Source organism: Etheostoma spectabile, chromosome 12, assembly GCF_008692095.1.
Source record: "Etheostoma spectabile isolate EspeVRDwgs_2016 chromosome 12, UIUC_Espe_1.0, whole genome shotgun sequence".
Classification (NCBI taxonomy): Eukaryota; Metazoa; Chordata; class Actinopteri; order Perciformes; family Percidae; genus Etheostoma; species Etheostoma spectabile.
The window spans coordinates 16,206,328-16,228,007 of record NC_045744.1 but is presented as its reverse complement, the minus strand read 5'-3'; the positions used below and the strand labels follow the sequence as shown (position 1 = coordinate 16,228,007).

At 41.6% G+C, this 21,680-nt stretch overlaps 2 protein-coding genes across 2 annotated transcripts; both read right to left on the bottom strand.

Moving 5' to 3' along the window:
* Positions 1–61: 61 nt before the first annotated feature.
* Positions 62–5,364, bottom strand: ipp (intracisternal A particle-promoted polypeptide). The gene is given in 11 exon segments (XM_032532494.1): positions 62–1,685; positions 1,774–1,994; positions 2,164–2,286; positions 2,747–2,884; positions 2,984–3,151; positions 3,263–3,418; positions 3,554–3,568; positions 3,571–3,772; positions 4,028–4,239; positions 4,338–4,765; positions 5,154–5,364. Coding segments are annotated over 10 exon segments (1,806 nt in total). The 5' UTR covers positions 4,684–4,765; positions 5,154–5,364; the 3' UTR covers positions 62–1,460.
* Positions 5,365–10,465: 5,101 nt separating this feature from the next.
* Positions 10,466–17,586, bottom strand: LOC116699207 (phosphatidylinositol 3-kinase regulatory subunit gamma). The gene is made up of 11 exons (XM_032531690.1): positions 17,243–17,586; positions 15,049–15,160; positions 14,837–14,935; positions 14,536–14,716; positions 14,259–14,375; positions 13,986–14,128; positions 13,683–13,859; positions 13,490–13,564; positions 13,205–13,375; positions 11,919–13,093; positions 10,466–11,850 (listed from the first exon to the last, which is right to left on the bottom strand). The coding sequence occupies exons 1-10, from the start codon at positions 17,295–17,297 to the stop codon at positions 12,820–12,822; spliced, it is 1,404 nt and encodes a 467-aa protein (XP_032387581.1). The 5' UTR covers positions 17,298–17,586; the 3' UTR covers positions 10,466–11,850; positions 11,919–12,819.
* Between the last annotated feature and the right edge of the window lie 4,094 nt (positions 17,587–21,680).

The window sequence follows — 21,680 nt, the reverse complement described above, 5'->3', positions numbered from 1 at the left end:
GGGACAAATGTGACACGTGTCAATGTGGCATATCATTTAGAAACAACAAAAGACTTGGAAATTCAACATTTATCATTTATCAGAAAACATTTGTAGAATCACATTCTTTGCTGTGCAAAGTAGACAAGAAGTACCCTTACTGAAATGTTTGAACATGGAAATTTGACATGTGCAAATTGGAGACAATGGATATACATTGGGACTATTTGCATACCTTTCCTTTCTATTGTTATGTACTCCACACTGATACAAGTACATAGTACAGTTCTGTTATTAACTTTTACAAGACATTCTGACTGATCTGTCTCCCCCTGCCTCTTATGACTCTATTCTGAGGAGTCAACAGTATATGATAGGGACCTAAACATTTATTAAAGTGTGCACGACCTATAAAGTCATAAATTAATCACATGGAGTGTTACTGGAGATTAACAGTCAACATAAATGTTCAGTGTAAATCCATGAGTGCTGAGTTTAGTGGTAGAGCTGGAGGTAAGTGATCCCATATTGTCCTGTTTGAACATTGCAGAAAATCTTTTTTGTAAAAGTATACAGTCAACATTTGTGTGTGTGTGTGTAAAATCCGTGTGATGTTTACAATGGAGGGTTCTCTGGAGCCATCTTTTAAGTTATTATATTTAAAATATCTTAAATGAAGAGAGAGGTAATGTAGGTTCATTTTAAACCCAGCAAGCACATGTTTATTAAATCTGAAAAGTGACCAATAAAATGTTATTACTGTTTAACATTAATATTCTGCTATTTGCAAAGGAATAACAGTACATGATAGGAAATACTGTTACTGTGCGTCTTCACTCCGCTTGCAAATGTGATGAGCTCCAACATTATCTAACAGTGGTGTGCTGTTCAAGTTTACAATTATTTACAGGAATCACTTCCCATGGAACTTTGGTTCCATTATTAAATAGGCTCGAGTGGTTTGATACATCTTTAAAGTAGCAATGCACTCACCTCAAACATTAGGGGAAAATAAAAAGAAAGCAACAAAAAACATGGGCTTTTGACATCTTATCCAAGAACTGCTTGCAGTGCTCCCCAAAAGAAAAAAACTCTGGTCCATCCAAAATAGAATTCCTCTGTTGTAAAAATATCCTTATCTCAAGGATAGCTTTGTCTTCAAATACATGAGAGGAAAAGAAGTGTGTTTTCACTGATACTCCTTGTAAAAGAATTTCGTGAATTGAAAGAAGACACAGATGAGCAATATATGCAGTTTTGGCAGTTTTCGATCTGCTGTCATATGTTCCATAAATGTCAAATGTGGACAAATAAAAACATGTCTAATCCATGTATAAATAACATATGCTCACGTGAAAGCCTACTTGAGACAGAAACATACATTTGTGTCTCTTAAGGTGCGGCTTTTCTTCACTATATGCAGTTTTGGGATGATTCACGTGCCGTTTTGGACGCTCACAATATGAACATTTTACTGGCTATCAGAGCACGGCCAGCCCGCCGTCACAGCGGCTGGTGATCATGTTTCCAACTTCAGTCCAGGTATCCAGGTGAGGGTCATAGATTTCCACAGAGTCCACTGTCACCGGGGCAGAGAAGTCTCTACTGGCGGCCCTGCCGCCGACGGCGTACAGCAGCCCGTTAACTGCTGACACTGACACGCCTGCACGAGCAGTAGACATCGGGGCCACCTCCACCCATTTCTCCTGTAGAAAGACAAGTACGGTGGGGGGGAGCATGTCAGGACAATGATATTATGGAAAACTGACTGAAAATTAAATTGTCCCACTTTACCTCTTCTGGGCAGTACTTCTCCACCGTCTCCAGTGCACCCAGTGCCTCATTCCAGCCGCCCACCGCGTAAATGCAGTTATTGAGACAGGCGACGCCCACATAGGCTCGACGTGTGACCATGACGGGCAGGGCGCTCCATCGGCGGGAGATAGGGTCATACACCTCGGCTGAACGCAGCTCCATTCCTTCGTCACTTATTCCTCCAATCACGTAAATTAAACCTTGAAAGAGACAACATCACTAAGTGTCCAAGTCATCAGATAAGAAATACACTGGAGTTCAGTGCGTGTGAATGTGCTTGTGAACACTGATAAAAAAAAACACTTAACTACACTTACAAGTTGCACTGGATTTTACAGATATACTTTCAATAAAAACTGAGGAACCCACCTTGTAGTTCACAGCAGCCAAAGTAGTATCGAGGAACTGCCATGCTGCCGATGACCTCCCACTTGTTCTCCTCTGGGTCGTACCGCTCCATGGTCTTCCCAATCTCAGAGCCAATCCAACCACCTACAGAAGTATTTACAATCATCAGTTTATGATTTTTGTCCATTTCCCAAAATATACTGGTTATCGATTGAATTGCACTGACTAATGAAATAATTTACTAAAATAATTTAGTTTAACTCATTTAGCTTTTTGTTCTCCCATTTTCCATGTTGTTTCTATATTTTTATATTGATGAGATTCTGTTTTCACAGGCTGAGAACCACTATGGCTAGTAAACTGACCCTCGTGAACACGATGGAGTGCCCCTATAATCAGAACCAGAAAAGGGTTTATTGCCAAGTAAGTACAAGACTTACACTTACAAGGAATCTGCCATGGTGGTGGGTGCATACATAAACAACAAACAAACATATTGTTTGTGAAATAAACAATAAATACAGAAAACTAAAACTATTCAAACTAAACTACCAGTTTGTGCTGTATGTATTTCGGTTATACATGGTGCTACTGTGGCATTTACCAAGTGCATACAGAGCTCCGTGGCAGGGACAGACCCCAACTCCACAGCGCGGAAAGTTCAGAGATGCCACAGCGGCCCACTGCTTGGTCACTGGGTCGTATCTCTCAGTGCAGTCAAAAATCATTGAGTCTTTCTCCCCTGGTGAAAAAAAAACAAAACATTATTCCGTGTCAGACTTAAGATTGTTGGAGTTTTTGTTTTTTGGGCTTGAACACAAGACGGCCTCAGGTCTCTCACCTCCTACCACATAGATCATTCCCTCCAGCACTGCGACCCCCAACCCGCTGCGGGCCTGGTGCAGTGACGACACGGTGGTCCAGTACTGGTTAAAGGTGTCGAAGCGCTCCACGCAGCTCAATGCCCGACTGTCACTCCAGCGGCCGCCCTGCAGCCGGGTGTAGCCTCCTGCCAGAAGGCAACAAGTAAAAGTCCAACATTAAATGGCATTTCTGACACTTCTTATTAGGATCCATCAGGTTACTTTACTATGTTGAAAAAAGGGATTTGAAACAGAACCTATGGCATAGAGGTATTTCCTGGCTTTTCTTCTGGGTCTCATCTTGGCTGGTTGCAGCTGACTGTACATCTTATTTTCTTTGGGAGACTTTGTGACTTCAGTGTACTCCTTCAGTAGAGTCTGCAGTGCCACCCGCAGGCTGAAATCTGTAATACCTTTCATGAACATCAGAATAGCCAAAATTTCAAGATGTTGTTTCCACTCCGTCATCTAATCAATTTTACAGCAATATCGGAATATAAGTATGTCAAATATGAAAGAGGCATGCAAAATGTTATGTTTCCCCTCACCCTCTATGTACTTAACAGTCTCTGTGGGGATAGCAGAGGGAAGCGGACTGGTTCCAACACTTCCACTACGTGTTTTTTCCTCTTTGCCACATCTTGGAGTACCCAGTCCATGGCTGCAGTGAATACCTGGTACTCATCCTCAATTCTTAGCTCTTCGCTTCTCAGCAGCCTCACCAGCTGATCCTTGGACAGGGCCCTGAACTCATCGGTGACACACACCTAATAGGGAGGCAGGTAATACAGGCAATCTGTAAGCATCAAACTTCAAAATTCAGTGTGAGTTGAAGCACTTTAATCAAAAAGAAATAGTAAAGACTACAATTATGATAAAAAGCCGAGGGTGTTTGACTGGACTTGTTTTCAATAAAGACTAAATAATAACAGATTTCATGTGCATCTAGCTTTATTTTACCAAGAAAAAAAAGAACAAGTTTGACAGCAACAACAGAGACAGTGCCTCTTATTGTTTCATACCTCCAGAAAGTGAACTTGGATGTAGTTCTCAGTAACCTCCAGCATGTCCATGCAGGCAATCTGCTCCAGGAACTGAAAGATGCCCACACAGTTGGACGGGTCCATGTGGCCCTTGAGAAACTCTCCACAGATGGACACCACCTCGTTCAGCTGCAGCATGTCTGCTGCCACCATCAGCTCCTGGACGTTCTCCACTGTAACACTGATCACGCCTGACAGGAAAGGGTAAATATTTCCACTCATAAAAATGGTACAAAATTACAAAAACCAATTGAAACATAATGATGGTAATATCAGGACGGATGTGGACCTGTGTATATGAAGTCCAGCAAAACCTCAAAGACTTCAGTCTCTACTCCAAGGATCTGCACCTCCTCTTTATCCGCCTCCCTCATTCCCCCGGAAAACAGAGCGGAGAAGTAAGGGCTGCTAGCAGCAAGCACCAGTCGGTGGACCCTGAAGACCTTGCAGCCAACCTTCAGCCCCACATCACAGAAATCGGTGCGGAGACGCATCTTGTTCATCTGGGCCAGGATGAGTCTGGCGTAGCGGTCTGAGGCCAGCAGAGCCTGCTCAGACGCCTGTGTTGCCATGGCAGCTGCAGCATCACCACCACCACCACAACCAGGGGATGTTGACATGTAGGTGGAGGACATAACCGCTGGTGCCGGTCTGTGTTAACATGGAGGCCGGTTTTCCAAAACCCTCCACTCTAGCGAGTCTCAGCGTAAAACAGACCTGAAAGACACACGAGCTGATTACATCAACCTCAAACCACACAGTCACAGACACACGACTGTTGTGTCACAACACAAAACTGTGGCAATGTTGGCAACAAGCGATACTCGTGTATAAAAAAAATCTAGATAAAGCACGGTGGTACATTCATAGATAAGTTACTGTCCGTCTTCTTGTTGCTATTTTGCCTCTAAAAACGGCTACTAGCCTTCAGCCGTAAGTCAGACAATGCTAGCCAACAGACAGCTCGCCAGGGGGGATTCAAACATTCATCAGTAAAATCAATTAAAATTACACTGAAACACTTACAGCTCGACTAACCCCTGCTCAGAGTGGTAACTCACAGAGAATTACGCACTTGTATAGAAAAACTAATTCAGCGACTTACCCATAAGTTTACTGTTGAAGATGCAGGCAGGCAACTTCCGTCACCCCGCAGACTGTCAACAGATCTTTCTGGATCGACTGCACTGGTCTGGCAGTTGACTCTCCAGTCACAACTAACATATCCCCGAGAATGTTGCATTTGATATCTGCATAGCTTTTCCTATCGCCAGTGACCCTCGTTGTCCCTCTTGGGAGACCGAACTTTAATCACACCAAAGTATGGCTAATTTAGTTTATGTTTAAATTATTTTATACATTGTTTTTATTTATTTTTTGGTTCATTTTACCCACGAATTGTCGCCAGGTGTGTCATTACACACACCGCCAGATGGCAGTCTCGCCTTTGAACAAGCAGCTAATCAAATGAAAGTCCTTGACAACGAGCCACAGAAACCTATCATGTCAATTATCACAGTATTATTAGCATGTCAGCCCCCAGCAGAATGGTCATTTTATATGTAGCCATCCTCCACTGTGTTGTCTCTAACCTCTCCCACTGGAGACTACAAGCCTCAAAGCTAGCCTAGGGCCTACTCTTAGACCTCGCACTGCGTCGTCCGGTTTGTTTCAAGCAGTAGCTTGGCATCCAGTTGGTTTAAATATTACAGAAACATGTTATTACATACAGAGCTCTAGCACTTCTCTGGCCTATTGGACCTGTCTGGTGCACTGAGTTGAGGTGAATATAACACCGGTGACAGTTACAGAAAAAAAAAACTGTCACTTGACTAGTATTTCCTGCTATTTCAATGTGTCACCCAGGATCTTAACAGCTGGTGTACTAGAAAATATGTGGCCAATTCAAAGGTGGATAGATGTGTGCCAACCTGGACACCCTTTGTACTACATGCTTGGTTGGGTTTCCCTCCTGCTGCCCGGTATTCTGAAATTTCCAGTCTGTCCTGTTTGGCTAAAGGGTATCCACCATGACCATCATCTCAGTTGAGCAATTTGATATTTTATAATCATTGGATACAGCTTAAGTGGACTCTCATTAGGCCATTATATCGCAAAGCTCGCCCTCTCAACTAAATGAGCTTTGAAAAAACAAACAAATTACGATCACTTTAACTCTTTGCAGCCAAATATCCAAAATCTAGACTTAAAATGTTATGTGTCTGGCCCTGAGAGACCACAGGGAGTTTGTGAACGTGAGCCAAAGTTTCAGTGAAAACTATATAACTTTGAGCCAATTAACATCTAGTTTTTAATCATCAAGTAGAAAAAAAAGTGATGGTAATATTACATATATGTTATATCATATTCAGCATTTCCATTTAATTGACTTTTAACATTGCTCTTTCAAAGAGTAAACTTGAACCTGACAATGTGATTTCTTTTTCAAATCATCCCATTTAAATGCCGATCAGAGAACCCAACAATGTGAAAATGTAGAAGAAGAATGTATCCCTCATCCTCAGATCCTCCTGAAGATTTGTTTATTTCTCATTGGTGGTACAAGCACTGTCACTTTAGAAGTTGGACAACAGCTTCCTTTCATTTAATGTATGATACATGGTATAGGGACATACATGTTCTCTACAAGTCATGATAATATGCTCATCAGAAGTCGGTTTAAATAACTGACACATTTGTTGTTTTTTTATTGGTAGCTATGACGTCATCACCAGAGGCATGAAACAAGCCTCTGATAAATCCTTTAAATTAAGCTTAATGAGAGAATGTCTATGCATTATCCCTAGTGTTTAGGCGTTCTGTGTTTAATTTGTAATGTGAATGTTTATTTTTCTTTGCCTTTTGTTCATTATGCTGCTGCCTGGGCAGGTGTCTCTTGTAAAACAGGTTTTGATAAGTAGGTGAGGTGCTAAAATGAATTTGAAATGTAGTGACACAGACTTCTTTTGATGAAAGTGGTTCTGTTACAGTGTGATTAAGCCTTTTTTTCGGTTGGGCATGGCTCTAGTAGTCTCTCATTTGTTTTCTCCTATAGGCAATGTTTTAGCTCGTCATGAACATGATGACTAGTTTCATCGTTCACCATGTCTCTCCATTGTGGTGATGGGAAGCCGACTGTGTTTGCCTTGCTCCCAGAATCTTCCATGTAGTGGGAGAAAAAGTAAAGTGTGAGGGTCATCCTATGGAAAGCATTCACCATAATTACCATTCTGTTTTAAGTGCAGGGTATGTCTGACTTTTTCATCAGAGTTCTGTCCTTTGGCTAGACGTTGCTTTCACCAGGAAAGAAAAACATTGTTAAACTTACAGCTTAAGGGTTCTTATGGGAGTAGGTAGAGTTCAACCTTTAGCCTACTTATGATTGGCTTTCAATTGAACCAAATAATGTAGTAATTACAGCTCTCTGTGGTAGGAGTTTTTTTATTATTATTTCCATAATATTGCCCATAACTTATACTGTAAAAATCCCTGTTGTATGCTGAGGGTATTACAATTTATAAATAATACAATTTCATGTGCTTGTTCGGATTTTGCCAGACAAAGCTTCTTTCCTCGCCTGACGGGACTTGTGAACTGCGTAACCCTCGGGCGAGTTCACCCACAATGTAGGCCTACACATTGTCTCATGCTTTCAGACCTAGCTGGTTTCTGATTTGATCTCTGAAGCCTGTCTGTCATCTGCTCTGTCTTTCAGTCCTGTGGACGTTGGTTTGCTGCATGTGCCTGCTGGTTCTTTTTAATCTATTTGAGAGCTGAACTCCCGCAATGACATTGTCTTGAGAGCTTGAGGGACGCTGATGTCCTTCGTTTATTACAGATCAAATCATAAGTGAGGATTTTCCTTGAGAAGTAGGAATACAATGTAATAATGTCATGCAAACTGTTGAGCATTTATCTAAAAGGAAAGTTATTATTTTTAAGTTGAGTCAGTGTCCTGCTCTATGTGTTTCAAGGGGGGGGGGGTCATCTTCCTTTCCTTCTTAAGATGGTATCTGCAAATCTGATTTGGCCGTGGACCAGGATTGGAATTTCTCCTGAATGGTTTGGCAGCAAGCGGCATTATATTATCCCCTTATAAGAGCTGGCTCGGTGTCACCTCTCATTAAAGTGTGATCACTTTATCATTCATTCAACTTGAAATGCAAATGAAAGCTGTGATTTATAGAATTATCGGACATATGGCTTTAGTGTTATGGTTTTAGTGTTATACCAAATATTTTGTTGAATATTTACAATGTTTACTGTAGCATTCAAGATGCTGTTTAGCCACTACTGTACATTGGGGCTTACTGTAAGTAATCAGACACATTGTTATTTGGCCTGCTCTTTAAAAGGAAAACAAAGATTTTAAAGAAAAAAGTGCCTAAAGAAAAATAAAAACTTATGTAACCACTTTCACAACACTCTTTTCATTCTGAAACTTGTTTGATGTGCATCAATTACCATAATTCCTCCATTCCTCAATTTTTCAACTTAATTTTCTAGTTTTTCCCTGACCTCAACACCTCAGGTGAGCAACCTTTAGCCCTTAATTCTTAAATAAAGGGATATAAACTCAATATACAGACAAACTTGCTTTTTATTTGGTATTATGCAGGCTTAAAAGAAAATGTGGAGCTGGTATGTTTAATGGTTCAGTCCATAGCCTACATGCTGCTTGGCAGGCAACAGGATCTCTTGCCTTCAGCCTATTAACCAGCGTGTATGTGAGGTAGTAAAAAAGAGAGGAGGAAAAAAAAAAAGAACTCTTATCGATTCTGCCTCTAACATAGCAACTAGCCGCTGATTGGCCGATATCCTACACGTTCTCGGCCTCCTATTGGCTCTTTGCGTAGCGTGAAAACTGTGGAATCGGACGGAGACAGAGGGGAGGAAAGACGCGATTGGCTGCGGCCAAACTGAAAGCGAAAACCTCTTTTTCTAAGAGCTTGCGAGACAGTTGATGGTGTGTGTGTTTTTTAGGCGTGACTCCAAAGGTAATTCGTCCTGCTGCCCCTCCAGCCAGGACTTATTTAAATTGAGGACTATAAAGCAAAATTACTGTGAATTTAAACGAGCGAGTTAGGCGACCGAGGTGAAATAGAAAGGGTAGGAAAGTAGAGACGTGCTGTGTACGTATGTATGAGTAAGAAACATGCGTGCAGGGGCTGGGCTTTTACATAGATGAAACCATAGAAAATATTTGTATTAAGATTGAGTGAGCTAAGGAAAATAGGACTAAGCTAAATTGCTGTGAAAGCAAATGGCTTTGGGGTGAAGCCAGGTGGGACTGTTTTTCAGGTCACTAGCTTGACCTTTCCAGCCTTCATTTGTTAAACCATCCTGTGCAGGAGTTAGAAAAATGCATTATTTCCTGTCCCTCCTTTTTCCCTTTCTGTCTACCCCACACACTTAATCTACCCACTCCGTTCCTGCCTTTCGGACTCTCACGCAAACTGAGTGTGACTCAGCGCTGGTACAGTCTGTCCTATCGATCCATCCGTCCATCTATTCCCCCCCCCCACCACCCAGCATCTGGTCAATCCTCTGGCCGAATCGCGTGTCTGTCCACCAGCTCTCAGTGCTGACACAGGTAAGAGGGAGTAATCCGTGGCCTGGAACTGAGGCTCTCCCCCAGTACATCCCTGCCCTCTGCACTTCATTAATCCCTAGCTAACACATACCTTATGTTATGGTTGCAACAGGCCACCTGTTGCTATGGTCATGGAGGGCAACGGTGGTGTCATGGTCACCCATGGGTTATCATCATTAGCAGTGGCGTTATCCTAGGTTTTACACAAGTGTTTCTTTGTAGATGGTGCTTAAGTTAATAAAAACAAAAGTATAATTTACACATATCTGTGTAATTATGAGCTAATACTGGTCTTGATTGTGTGATTAAGTTCTAGAGACAAAACTCAAGCTGCTCTCAAGCTAGCCGGTAAGCTACCAAATATTTACAGTTGCATACAGTTGCATTCGTTTTTATGGCAGCTTCAGAAAAAAAATGTATTTAACAATACAGCATGTTCTAAGTGAAGTAGGTTTGATAGATTGTTTTCTAGTGACTCAACAGCGGCCAGGCAGAGTGGGGAAAGGGCCTGCACATATCCTGCTATTGTCTTATCGCTTCCTTTCTCTTCCATCTGTCCACAGTCTGTCCTCCAGTGCCCTCGCCGTCTCCTATCTCTTCTGACCCAGGGATAAGCTCGTCGGACAACAATGGCTCCACTAGAGACGGATGGTGATTTTCATTTAACTAGTTATCTCACTTTAAGTGATTCTATGTTTTGTATTTCATCATTATTTCTGCCCATGTCAAAAAAGAAATGTAGCCCACCTTAAATAATAAACTGACACTGTGCATTGCACACACAGTATCAGCAAGAGACCCTGAAAATAATCCAATGGATTACGTAAATTGACAAAACCCTCATCAGTTTATTGTCTTTCAGCAAGAAAAAGGTCAGGATCTCACATAGCTTCACCCGAGTAGTTTCCTCAATCACCCAGTGGAGTTATATTTTTGTAAGAGGCTTAATCACCCACCTTCCATAAACCAACCTCAGAAATACATTTTACAGTTTCTCTGTACAGAGTATGTATTGTCCTCAAACTTGAAAAATGTGCCAAGTTCAACATGGATTCCTTTCCTCTTAAACTATGTAGCCTACATGTCATGAAAAACATTCATAGCTTGAGCAATGCCACAGTTCAAGTAATGGAGGCAGGATACTTCCGGACCTCTGGCAGTTCACACAAACATTGGAGGCCACATCATACCGACACCACCAAAGAGAGTGCATTTTTGTGGCAAATGTCAACCTCTCATAACAGCATTACCTTCACCACCACCATCATCATCATCATCATACATTGCAACAATAGAAATACTGTTGTATTGCACTTTCTTCAAGCTTTCATCTTGTGGCATGTTTATAGAAAAAATATATATAGAATACAAAAAGCTTATACTTCTTTGAGTAACAGAATATAACATACAGTACTTCAGATTATGTTTTGATCAGCACATCAGCAGGTGTACGTAAATTGCCCTCCCCTCGCCCAAATGCATTTACCAGACTTAAAAGGGATGTTTTTGCTCACTATTAAGTGCTTTGGTCAATGGGTGTAACATTTGAGTATGCTCTTACAATGGTATTCTACAGGATGTTAATGCTACATACGTATCCATTGTATATGAATGTATGTTAAGAAAAGGGGAAAATTGTCAAGATGCACCACAACTTTTCACATATTCACATGTGGCATTTACCGAAAAAATGGTTTGGTCCACCAAACCAGCACGACTGAAAACGTTTCCCCCCTACACAAAGTAGCATTTCTTATTCCTGAGCACACAATGGGACATTTTGCACACAAAGAGTTTGTAGAATCACATGAGTTATATTTTGTAGAGAAATTGTCACGCAAAGAATTATTTAATTAAGCCAACAAAAATCTATTTTGTGCTCCATGCACTTGTTACAGTGTTTCCTAATATCCACATAAGAGCACCTCAGTTTTATACATTTCCCCTCTCAATGGTCTGTGTGAGCGGACACTAGCTCAGTGTTTCTCAACATCTCTGCTGTGGCGCTCTCAGGTTTGTCTGGGTGCTGTTACAGTGTGCCACGATGGCAGCCAATCAGAAAAGTTGGACTAGGTCATTTCTGATTGGCTGTTGGGTCTCCAATTGGTTTGTTAGTGTTATCAGTTACCAGGAGAGTAGGGAAGCACTAGAAGAATGATCAGCAGCCCCCCAATAGTAGCTCATACATTTTTGGTGATATACCTATAACCTTTATTAGTTAATCTATACTTTATTAGTATAACCTTTATTAGTTAATCTATACTTTATTAGTATAACCTTTATTAGTTAATCTATACTTTATTAGCTTGCAGCCAAGCGATCTGACGTCTGCCATATTTGCAGTATGTAGCTGGCTACCTTGGTGATTGCCAGCTACGTGTCCAAGGTATTATAAATGTCAAAACCTGAATTGACTTTAATATTTACATATCTAGCTGACTTTGACTAATCATTATAAAAAGACCTTATGACATTCCCATAAAATGAGATGTAGTCCCTTCTGCCTAACTAAACCATTTAGTTCAATTTACACATTAACGGGGCACATGTGGAAACACAGTAAAAGGTTATTGTGTGCTAATGTGGATATCAGCCCTGGTATTAAACCAGGTTAATACATTTACTGAGGACAAAAATATTAATGTCACTCAAATTAAAAATTTCTTTGCATGATAAAGTTCTCTAAATATAACGTATGTGTTTAGAAAAAATGTTTTGTGCTCAAAATTTGCCATCACATGCGCAAGAATGAGGCACAAATATTACTATACTATTGGTCAGAACGGAATCAATTTTATCAAGAATGGACATCTCCAGCAACTTCAACTCTGGTTTTAAAAGGTGAAGTCAAACAAAGGTGCAGCACCTGATGTCAGTGAGCAATTTTCTGGTTTTCAACATCCCTACTAAAAAAGGTGTCCATTAAACAAGCGGCAATAAATGAAGTACAAAAAAAAAAAAAAAAAAAAAAAAAAAAAATTGTATTAAAAGCTTAAATAGTCTCTTTGAAAAGAAAAGTTCAAGCTGACATTCAAGTTCCAGTCCCACTTCAATCTGTGAAATCCCATTCACAAAAACCGATGGAATCACTGTAGTGCAAAACTTTACACAATGCACCTCGATGCAGTCATTCTCGCAGGATACAGTAAACATGTCCTTTTGTCTTTTTAACGTTGGTTTACATTTCTGGAGCGGCAGGCGGGAGCCCCACCGTGTGTTTTGGAGTCTGTAAGAGTTTGTGTTCCTCTGTGTGTTGAGAAGGCGTGGCTGCAGGTTTGGCGTGTACTGGATGGGACAGCCGAACATCCAGGGCGTCATTGTGTTGCGCTAAGGAGTGCAGGCGATAGTGCAGGACAAGGTCTTTCAGTGTGCAGTGGGCGTCGTAGGGCTCAGCAAAGCCGTATCCTTGCGGTGTGCTGTAGATCATACAATGCTTCACTTCTTCATTCACACTGTAATAAATGAAGAAGGAAAAAAAAAAAAAAAAAAAATCACATCAATGAGTGTCACTAATGCATGATATTCATTCTCCAGATACTGCTTTTCCAAAATGATATACTCACACAACAGAGCAGGCGTAGCAGCCCTGTTTGCTGCTCTCACGGATCAGGAACGTTCCAGGAGCTTTACCGTGAAGCATCTCCTCGGCCTGCGTCCGGCTCAGTTCACCAACAAACCAATTTGTCTCATCCTGATGCGGCAAATTCTTCTCATCTCCCTTCAACACATATGTGCTGGAAAAACAGAGTCATATTGTAACACCTCCGTAACTGTTCTGTTACTAATTGCTCTCATTTATAAGTTGCACTCTTTAACATCGTTTCCAGGAAGAATTTGTTGGAACTTACTCATCAAGGCTGTCGCTCAGTATCCCCAGCCAATCGTTTATGCGTTTCTGCCTGACGCCTTTGTGATTAAGCCAGCTGCAAGGAGAGGTGTAAAGAAAGGGTTGATTTTTTTTAAATATAGAATAGTTATAATTCAGAGAGAGCAGCTACAATTCCCCCCCCCCCCCACACATACCACAAACGATAAACTTACTTGAGGTACAGGTCTCTGATGTTGCGTAGCTGGATGAGGTCAGGCCGCAAGCTGTTTATCTTCCTGTCGGTCTCTCTGTAGTCCTCCACCTGCGTTCTCAAGTCTTCCTCCAGATGGATTTTGCTGTCGTAGATCTCCCCGAGACGACACTTCAGCTTCTCATAATTTATTAGAAAGCTAACAAAAAGGGAAATAAAAAAAAAAGGTCACAGGTCTGAATACAGATCAATAAACGTGGTTCTACATGCAACCAATTGAAACTACATTTAGGGGCGTTTTTTTTTGGATAATGCAATGAAGTACCTTTCCAGATCTTTGTCAGCTCCCTCGGGCTGATTGTTCATCTCAATCTCCTCTCCGTAACGCTCCTGTTCGCGACACTGCTCCTCAAAGATCAACATTGTCTCATTAAAGGCCTCAATTGCTGTTCGCTTCATCTGGATCTCCTGCATCACAAAGAATACATCCACTTAATAGAAAATAAAAAATACTCTGATGGACAAAGATTCTACTGATGTTTTGGTCTTAGCACAGACATGAGAGACCGTCAGAGTTAGTTGAATGTGTTTGTTTTACCTGTGAGGTCTTTGTGAAGGCTTCATATAGATGATCAAACTCCTTTGACTTCTCTTGATACTGACAGTGAACCTCCTTGAGCTTTCTTCCAGCAACATCGACACTGTCCTCTTTCACCTGATGTAAAAAAAAATATATAGAAATTTTTAAAATGACATAATTGACCTAATCCTCTGTATTTAACAAAAAACTATGATCCTTTATCAAACCTTTTTTTGCAACATCAAAATATTGGCTGACATTTTTATCCCAAAACCGAATAATGGTGCTCACTAACCTGCTGGAAACGGGACACGGGATGGGTGAGCATTAGGTCCAGTGTGGCGTTGTACTCCACCAACGGATGGTGCTGATAGTGCCAAATGAGCTCCACTACCGAAGTGAATGTGAGTGGGTCCGAGAAGCCGTACTTCCCATCCCGGTGGTAAATCTTGATCAGCTTGTTGTGTCCGTCTTTCCTGAGAAAAGTGAAACGGCAAAGCACAAAAATTTGATTATTAATGGAAAACAAAATGGAAAACCCTGTTGATATTGTGGTGGTGCTGTGAGGATTACATTTATCTTTCCCTTCTGCCTACCTTAATGTCAGCGTAAAGTCTCCTTGCAGCTTAGTGGACGCATCGCGCACCACAAAGGAGCCGTCAGGTGCGTCTCGGAGCTTCTCGTTCACCTCATCCCTGAGGCAAAAATCAGTTTAACAGTTAGTGAATCTGACATACCAATACGTGAAACAAACACAAACTCCAACGTTTGTAGGAACAACGGCATGTTTAAAGTGAAGATACTTTACCTTGTTATGTCACCCCAATACCATTCAGCGTCCTGTAGCATGTATGTAGGTGGCGCAGGGCAGTTGTTGTTCATGGTGGAGCGCACTGGCTTTGTTGACCTGGGAGGGAGAGCTGCAAGCAAAAGAGAAAGACAGATAAGAAAATCGAATGCAAAAAGGACTGGGATAGCAGATTCTTAGAAAGAGATCTATCAGACATTGTAAAGCATTGATCTGTTATGTGAGATCAAGTGATGTACTGTAAACAGGACTCCTTCAATCTAATGACTGCTGCAATCAAGGATACGTGCGTGAATATGTGTTAAGGAAATGCAGTGTTCTAGATAGATAGCGATACTTTATTCATCCTGAGTTAAATTTTAGAATTTGCTTAATGTATACTACCCCCAACAACTTTCTCTCTCTCTCGCTCTCTCTCTCTCTCTCTCTCTCTCTCTGTCACACCCTTGCTTGATGGAGGCTTTTTAAGATCTGAAGACAAGCCCGGGCATGTTTCCAAGAGATATCACTTGCCACATCCTTACCAAGTGTGGTCAGCACTAAAAAGGAAATGTGGCAGTTAGTCCTCATTTCTGAGCACTATTAATAAACTAAAACGAAATAGGATTTCTTTTAGTATTCCAGAAATTTGCAGAATTAGGCTATCTAGTTGCCTACAAACTCTTGCAAAGTAGATTAAAGTGCAACTGGTAAAGTTTGCAGCAGCCTCTGGCACTGTCCTGAAGTGCATGAAAGGCATCAAATAAACCATAAATTATATTTAGAGCCTCTTGGACCACCCCTCCCATTTGATAAAGATTGCACACTTAGATCCTCAAACCTTAAAAAGGCATACAATCTGGGAGTCTGGCTGAAAGACTAAGCGTTTTCCTAAAAATGAAAAAGGAGGGCAGACCGCATCAAGAGGAGGTGAAGGGCGATATGTTTCACTGCAGGACAAAAGTGCCTTTCATGAGGCAGTTAGGGTGAACACAAGCGCACTCACAGGAAGGAGAAAATGTGGGTTTCTCTCACCATCCGCTCTCCTCTTTTTCTGACCTTAAAATAAACAAAAGGCAGGTGCAGCAGCACAGTGGCAGGCACAAAAACGCAAAACCGCGGCTCCTGAACTCAGCAAAATTAAATCTGCACACCTTCCACTTTCTGTCTCCTGCCAAGAAACTCTACTGGCTTTTGACCCCCCCCCCCACACACACACATACCAGTACAGAGAGAGCCACGTAATTCAAGTGTGGAATAATACGCATGTAGCTTGGCTTTTGCCCTGTGTCTTATGCAGAAAAATAAAAAGTAGGCTAAATGAAGTCAGGGACAAGGGATTCTGAAACATCCATAAAGCACACAGACACAGGGTCTGTGCATTGTTTTTACGGTGTGTCACCACTGTTCACTTTAAGTTCATACTCTAGTATAATCAACTGAATTTTTTTTTTTCAATAACATCTTAAAATTATTAATGCACGGGGGCTGACGTTATGGTGCTATTTTTATCAGTCTAAAGTCATATCAAATGAGCTAGGTGGTTACTTGGAATAAGACAATAGGACCGGAATACAAGTGTCAGCACGCTGTTAAGACAATGTAATAACGCGGCGGTCAGATGACAAAATGTAAATAAAAAATGAAGTGTTCGTGAGTTGCGGAGTGAAGTCATGAGACGAGCCGTCTAGTCTGCTTGCCTCTAGCCTACTTTCAGAGCTAGCACACAAATTAACCACGGCTGGCTGCAGAGGAGAACAAAGCGGTCGCTTCATGCGGCGCTCATTAACGCACCCTGTGCAACTATACTCCCTTTTAAAATGCACTCTCTGCACTGTCACACGCCTTTGGTAAAGCTTTTGGCTCACGAGGAGACGCGAAACCGCCATGCATTTGTGTCCAAGTTTGTCATATGCGCTGGGACAAAAGAAACGCCACTGCGCCTGTTCCACCGAAAGGTATTACGTAATTGGCAAGTGAATTGCGCTATGCATGCTTGGGCAATGCCGCTGGGGAGGCTCGGCACTGAGGACCTGGCCATTATAGCGTTTTTACCAACACCTGCACGGCATTTGTCAGAGGTCAGCTTTATTACCGACATTACACAAGATGTTGCAAGAAAAAGAAGAAAGTAAAATAAATAAAAAAAAAACCGAATAAAACGTTTTCTGACCCCCTGCAGATCAGACAATGGTTGCCTTTAACCCTAACTTACCTGGTGGTGCTTGATCCATTTCGATGTAGAATAAACCTTCGGGAGGATAAACCATTCCTGTTTCAAAATAGTAGTCCAGGGTGCTGCTGTTGTCTTTGCGAGTTATCAAAAAAAATGCACGCACATTTAGAGCTATTTCAATGCAATGGCAGACGCCACGTCCTACATAGATTTGGACGAAAAGAAAACTCCGTCGATTCCGAGTCCATAAAACATCCCACAGTCCGACTGTGTATTCTCAACATATCCTGTCTAACTGGCGTTATTTCAGACAGATATGTTGTCAGTCCTCGCCTTCTTACTGTGCAGTGGAGGTCTACTTTACTTCATCTCGGAAGTGGAGCGACTTTAAAGGGCTGTTCGTAACATCATCTTGGCATGGTCCAACCGGCTGCCACAGTAGGGGAGTTATTCGTTCTCGCAGGATTCATTGTCACGTGAAACACACCCAAGCACGTATATATTTCTTATTCCAAAAAAGAATCATTCACAAGTATACTTTGTACAATGACATATTGTTAGGTGGATTCCACTCACAGATACTTAATGCATGTCAAATTAGTAACCCCCTAAGTTGTAATGGTACATCCCAGACTTTTTCATTCAGCTCTCCTACGCTGCACTGTAACAGCTGAAAAATTCCTTGCAGGGCATGAATGGAAAAGTAAAACCTAGTCTATTACCTTGAATCATTTAATGAAAATACGATCCAACTTATAAAGATGTTTAATAGTTTAAACAACTAGGAATTAAAACATTTTCTGCCACTTAAGCGTTGCCATAATTTGCTGGTGAGTGAATGGGTTGCAAAAGAATGACATCATGCAATAGGTTTCATGATAATTAAAGTGTCTTCAGCTGATTGGCATCCAGAGCACCAGGCTTCAATCCCTTGGTCTGAGAGGTGACAGAGTAGCCTGCCTATTTGGAAAGTGTGTATTATATTCTTGTTGAGCTTGTCAAACACGTTTAGCAGGAAAAAGGAACATAATTATCGTTGCTCTGACAGCGTCCTGTTGAAGACACAATAGGTAGTGGCAGGAGTGTTAACATCAGTGACAAAAAAAAAGAAAGTAAGGGTGGGAAAGAATGTATTAATTTATTATTTTATGATGAGACATTTCTATCGTCATGCTAAAAAGTAGCAGGATTACTATCTCCTTTTGCGTTTGTGTCAGGATGAATACATGCATTGTTCGTTCATGACACAGAATGACATTGTGCTATAAATTTAAACAGCCAGGGCTTCTTTCACCAGCTGATGTTACTGGCTGCAGGGAGAGTGAAACAAGGCCTGCATGGTCAGAGGTCTGTCTCTGTTGGTGTCCAGGCGTTTATGACCGGTCCCCTTTTGACCTGAGGACACAGAGTCAGGGAGGTAATTGCCTCCAGCATTCCTTTTTTTCCCCATTAGTAAGACGATTCTTTTCTCTGTCCAGTCGGTGCCCATGAAACTTCCTAAACTAACTGCTATGATGGAGCATATTGTGGCAAGAGAGCGTGAATGCATGCTGCACTCACAGACGCAGCTGAAAATGTGGCCAAGTGTTTCACAATAATACAGAGTTTATCATCGTAAAATAATTGTATAATTTGTATGTTGTATCCAAATGCTGTTTAACTTGCCAAATGGCAGTTTTGGGAGGTTGGCAGGTTTATTTTAGGCATTAGATCCACCAGGTACGTAATTGTGTGGGTGTTTGCACACATTGAGTAAATGTGCTCACATGTGTCTGTGTGTATTTGTGGTTGCAGTGTATGAGTGTTTGCTTTTGTGCTTTCCATGCCTCCCTACTTTAAGAAGCCTTGAGGCCTGTCACTGCATGTCGCTTGGCTGCTGCCCAACACCCCCAGAACCCCTACCCCTCTGGTGTCGGATAAGCGGAAATTTGCCCCTTTAACTTCTGGGGCTGACCCCCGTGACATATATCACTACCACAATCCTCTAGAAACACATTGGGGCCCACAGACACGTCAGTGGGGGACAGTGAGGCATAGGCGTGGCAAGCTCCAGCTTGCTGGCTTTGTTTGGAATACGTTACCTCTATGATTACTATTAGAAAACGCTGAACTATTTGGGGTGGGCAGTGTATTTGTATGTGCGCCCCATTTGTGTTGTGTGGGTGTAGTAACAAGGGTGAGGGAGGGTGGACTTGCAGGATAAACCTTTAGGCTTTGCGCCCCAGATCCAGGCAGTCCTGATGGGATCAGTGAAGGCTAATCGTAAGATTAACGGGATAGGCTGATACTGCTAGCTTGCCAGCTGCCTGCTAGCTGATGTGACTCATCTTGATATCCACTACCGCAATATGCCACTCGATTGTGACGGTACTGGGGAAATGCTGCTTGAGTTTTAAATTAATAGACAGTTGTGCCTCTGTGCTAAATGTAGATAACATTTTAAATCTAATTCTGACAGATGTACATTTTTGACACTGATCTAAAAAGCAACTCAGAATGACTACAGAGGGACTATTATAGGCAGAAAATGTTAAGGAGAGTGGGAATTAGAGATGTTATAGTTTGGTCATTTCTCTGGTCGTCAGAAATAGAAAGATAAACATATAAGAGTTCTGGAGAATGGTATTAGGATTGATTTTTGTGTCCTTGAGGTTATTAGGTCAGTGTGGTACGGTGTGGTGTATGTAAACATTGTGGTGAAATTATGCAAAGAGATTTAATCCCCATATTTAAGACTGTTAAATGTGTGCATAATATGCTCCTGCTGTCATTCACTTAGCCACACTAAGTCACACCCTGGCTTTTAAGACTAATGCTTGTTTAGACTTTGTTCACTAACTGTGTCGAGGAATCAACTGTTTTTATATTTCCTGTGCAGTGCAACGTAGGACACATTTTATCTGGATTTGTTTTGTTTGTTGTTGGAAAAAAGAAAAGACTCAAAGACACGACACAGAGAAGCCATGTCAGAAATAAGTTCAGTTCACCAATGTCTGTATCTGTGTCATGGTCTCGCATTGTAGCCTTGGGTGAATTGCACATCTCTCAAATCTTCTGTACTGTAGTGTGCTGCTATTCACAGCCATTGAAGGGACGCATAATGGTCTTGGCAGGGAGTTCGACATTCACCATGGAGAGACTGTGGGGTTTCCCTGATCGGCAGCCAGAACCAGCACACAAAGCACGCAGTAGTACTGCCAGAGGCAACTCAACTGTGGGCAGAGTGTAGGGCGGCTATGGTCTGGCCCCCAGGACCCTGCCATTGTGGAAATGTAAGTGGGGATAGTGTCTGAACGGCTTGAGTTTGAACAGAAAACTTTGGATGACCAAAACTATGAGCTTCAAATAGCTGGGCCCTGGGAAACATAGCTTGTTCTTTTAAGGAGGTCAAAGAAAAGCCAAAAAGAGGGAAAAAAACAGAAAACCAATGTTTGGTGGATGTCAAATTGGAGGCTACTGTTACTATAGACATCAGCAAAACTGACATACCATTTTTCCAAATGCTCGTCTACCTCTCTGTCTGTCAAGACCAACCGTCTCTTCTCTGTTCTCTGGATTAGCACTCGGTGGTCATACCCAACACTCATCATCTGTCACTTCATTATGCCAGAGCCTAATCTTACTAACAGAGGTGACAACTGAGGTACTCGTGGCATGCCACCCCACAACGTTTACCAGCTGAGTGTCTGAGTTATGCTGAGGATGATGATCCTGTGGTATCAGCAGCCTCTGTCTCTCCAGAGGCCTTCCCCTCTTCTCTGCTTAAGGGGCATGCCAAATGAAAGGGCTAGCCATGAAGAGTGTTAGTGAAATATATCCAAAAGATTCTCCCAGTTTTTTAGACCATGTATAATTAGGTATGGATCAAAGTAGGTTAAAGGATTATTTTCATAAACTAATAATCTGTTGGCCATTTGTTTTTTGATGAATCATTTTGTGTTAACGCTTTAGAGCGTAACTTTTTAATATTAATGAACGTCTGTTACATTCAAGCCATTGCCATGAGTTGCCACAAAGCTAATTAAGACTATCAGCTCCAAGGGGGGGGTGCATCATCATGGAAGGCTTGTATCATGTGAACGCGGAAAGTTTTGTTGTCATTACTTAGAATTTCTCATGGGCTCGGCAAAAACTACGCACTATAGCTTTAAATATCAGAAATAGTGAGAAATGACCATCACCTTTTTCCAGATCCCAAAGTAGCAAATATTTAAATTGTAATAATATAAAGTAGTATTTTTGCTTGCTAAATAAATAATAATTAAAATATATATTTTTTCAGATCCAGTATTGTATTGTTTCTGATTCAGGCACGCCATCTGCAAATTGACATCAGCAGAACGTCTTCAATGCGTCTTCAAATGTGACTCAACTAAGTCTTTGACTCAACTGAGTCTTTACAGAAAGCATGTCATGTGTGTCAGTGAGCAAACGATTCATGGCTGGAAGCTCAGTGAAGTTAAGCTAGTAACCTAAC

What these genes read in the sequence shown, in the direction of transcription:
- LOC116699207 (XM_032531690.1), bottom strand. Translation starts at nt 17,297, where the DNA reads ATGGTTTATCCTCCCGAAGGTTTATTCTACATCGAAATGGATCAAGCA. An exon ending in CCGTGTCCCGTTTCCAGCAG is followed by an intron (nt 14,376 to 14,535) that starts GTTAGTGAGCAC and finishes TTTTTACATCAG; the next exon opens with GTGAAAGAGGACAGTGTCGA. An exon ending in CTGAGCGACAGCCTTGATGA is followed by an intron (nt 13,376 to 13,489) that starts GTAAGTTCCAAC and finishes CTGTTTTTCCAG; the next exon opens with CACATATGTGTTGAAGGGAG.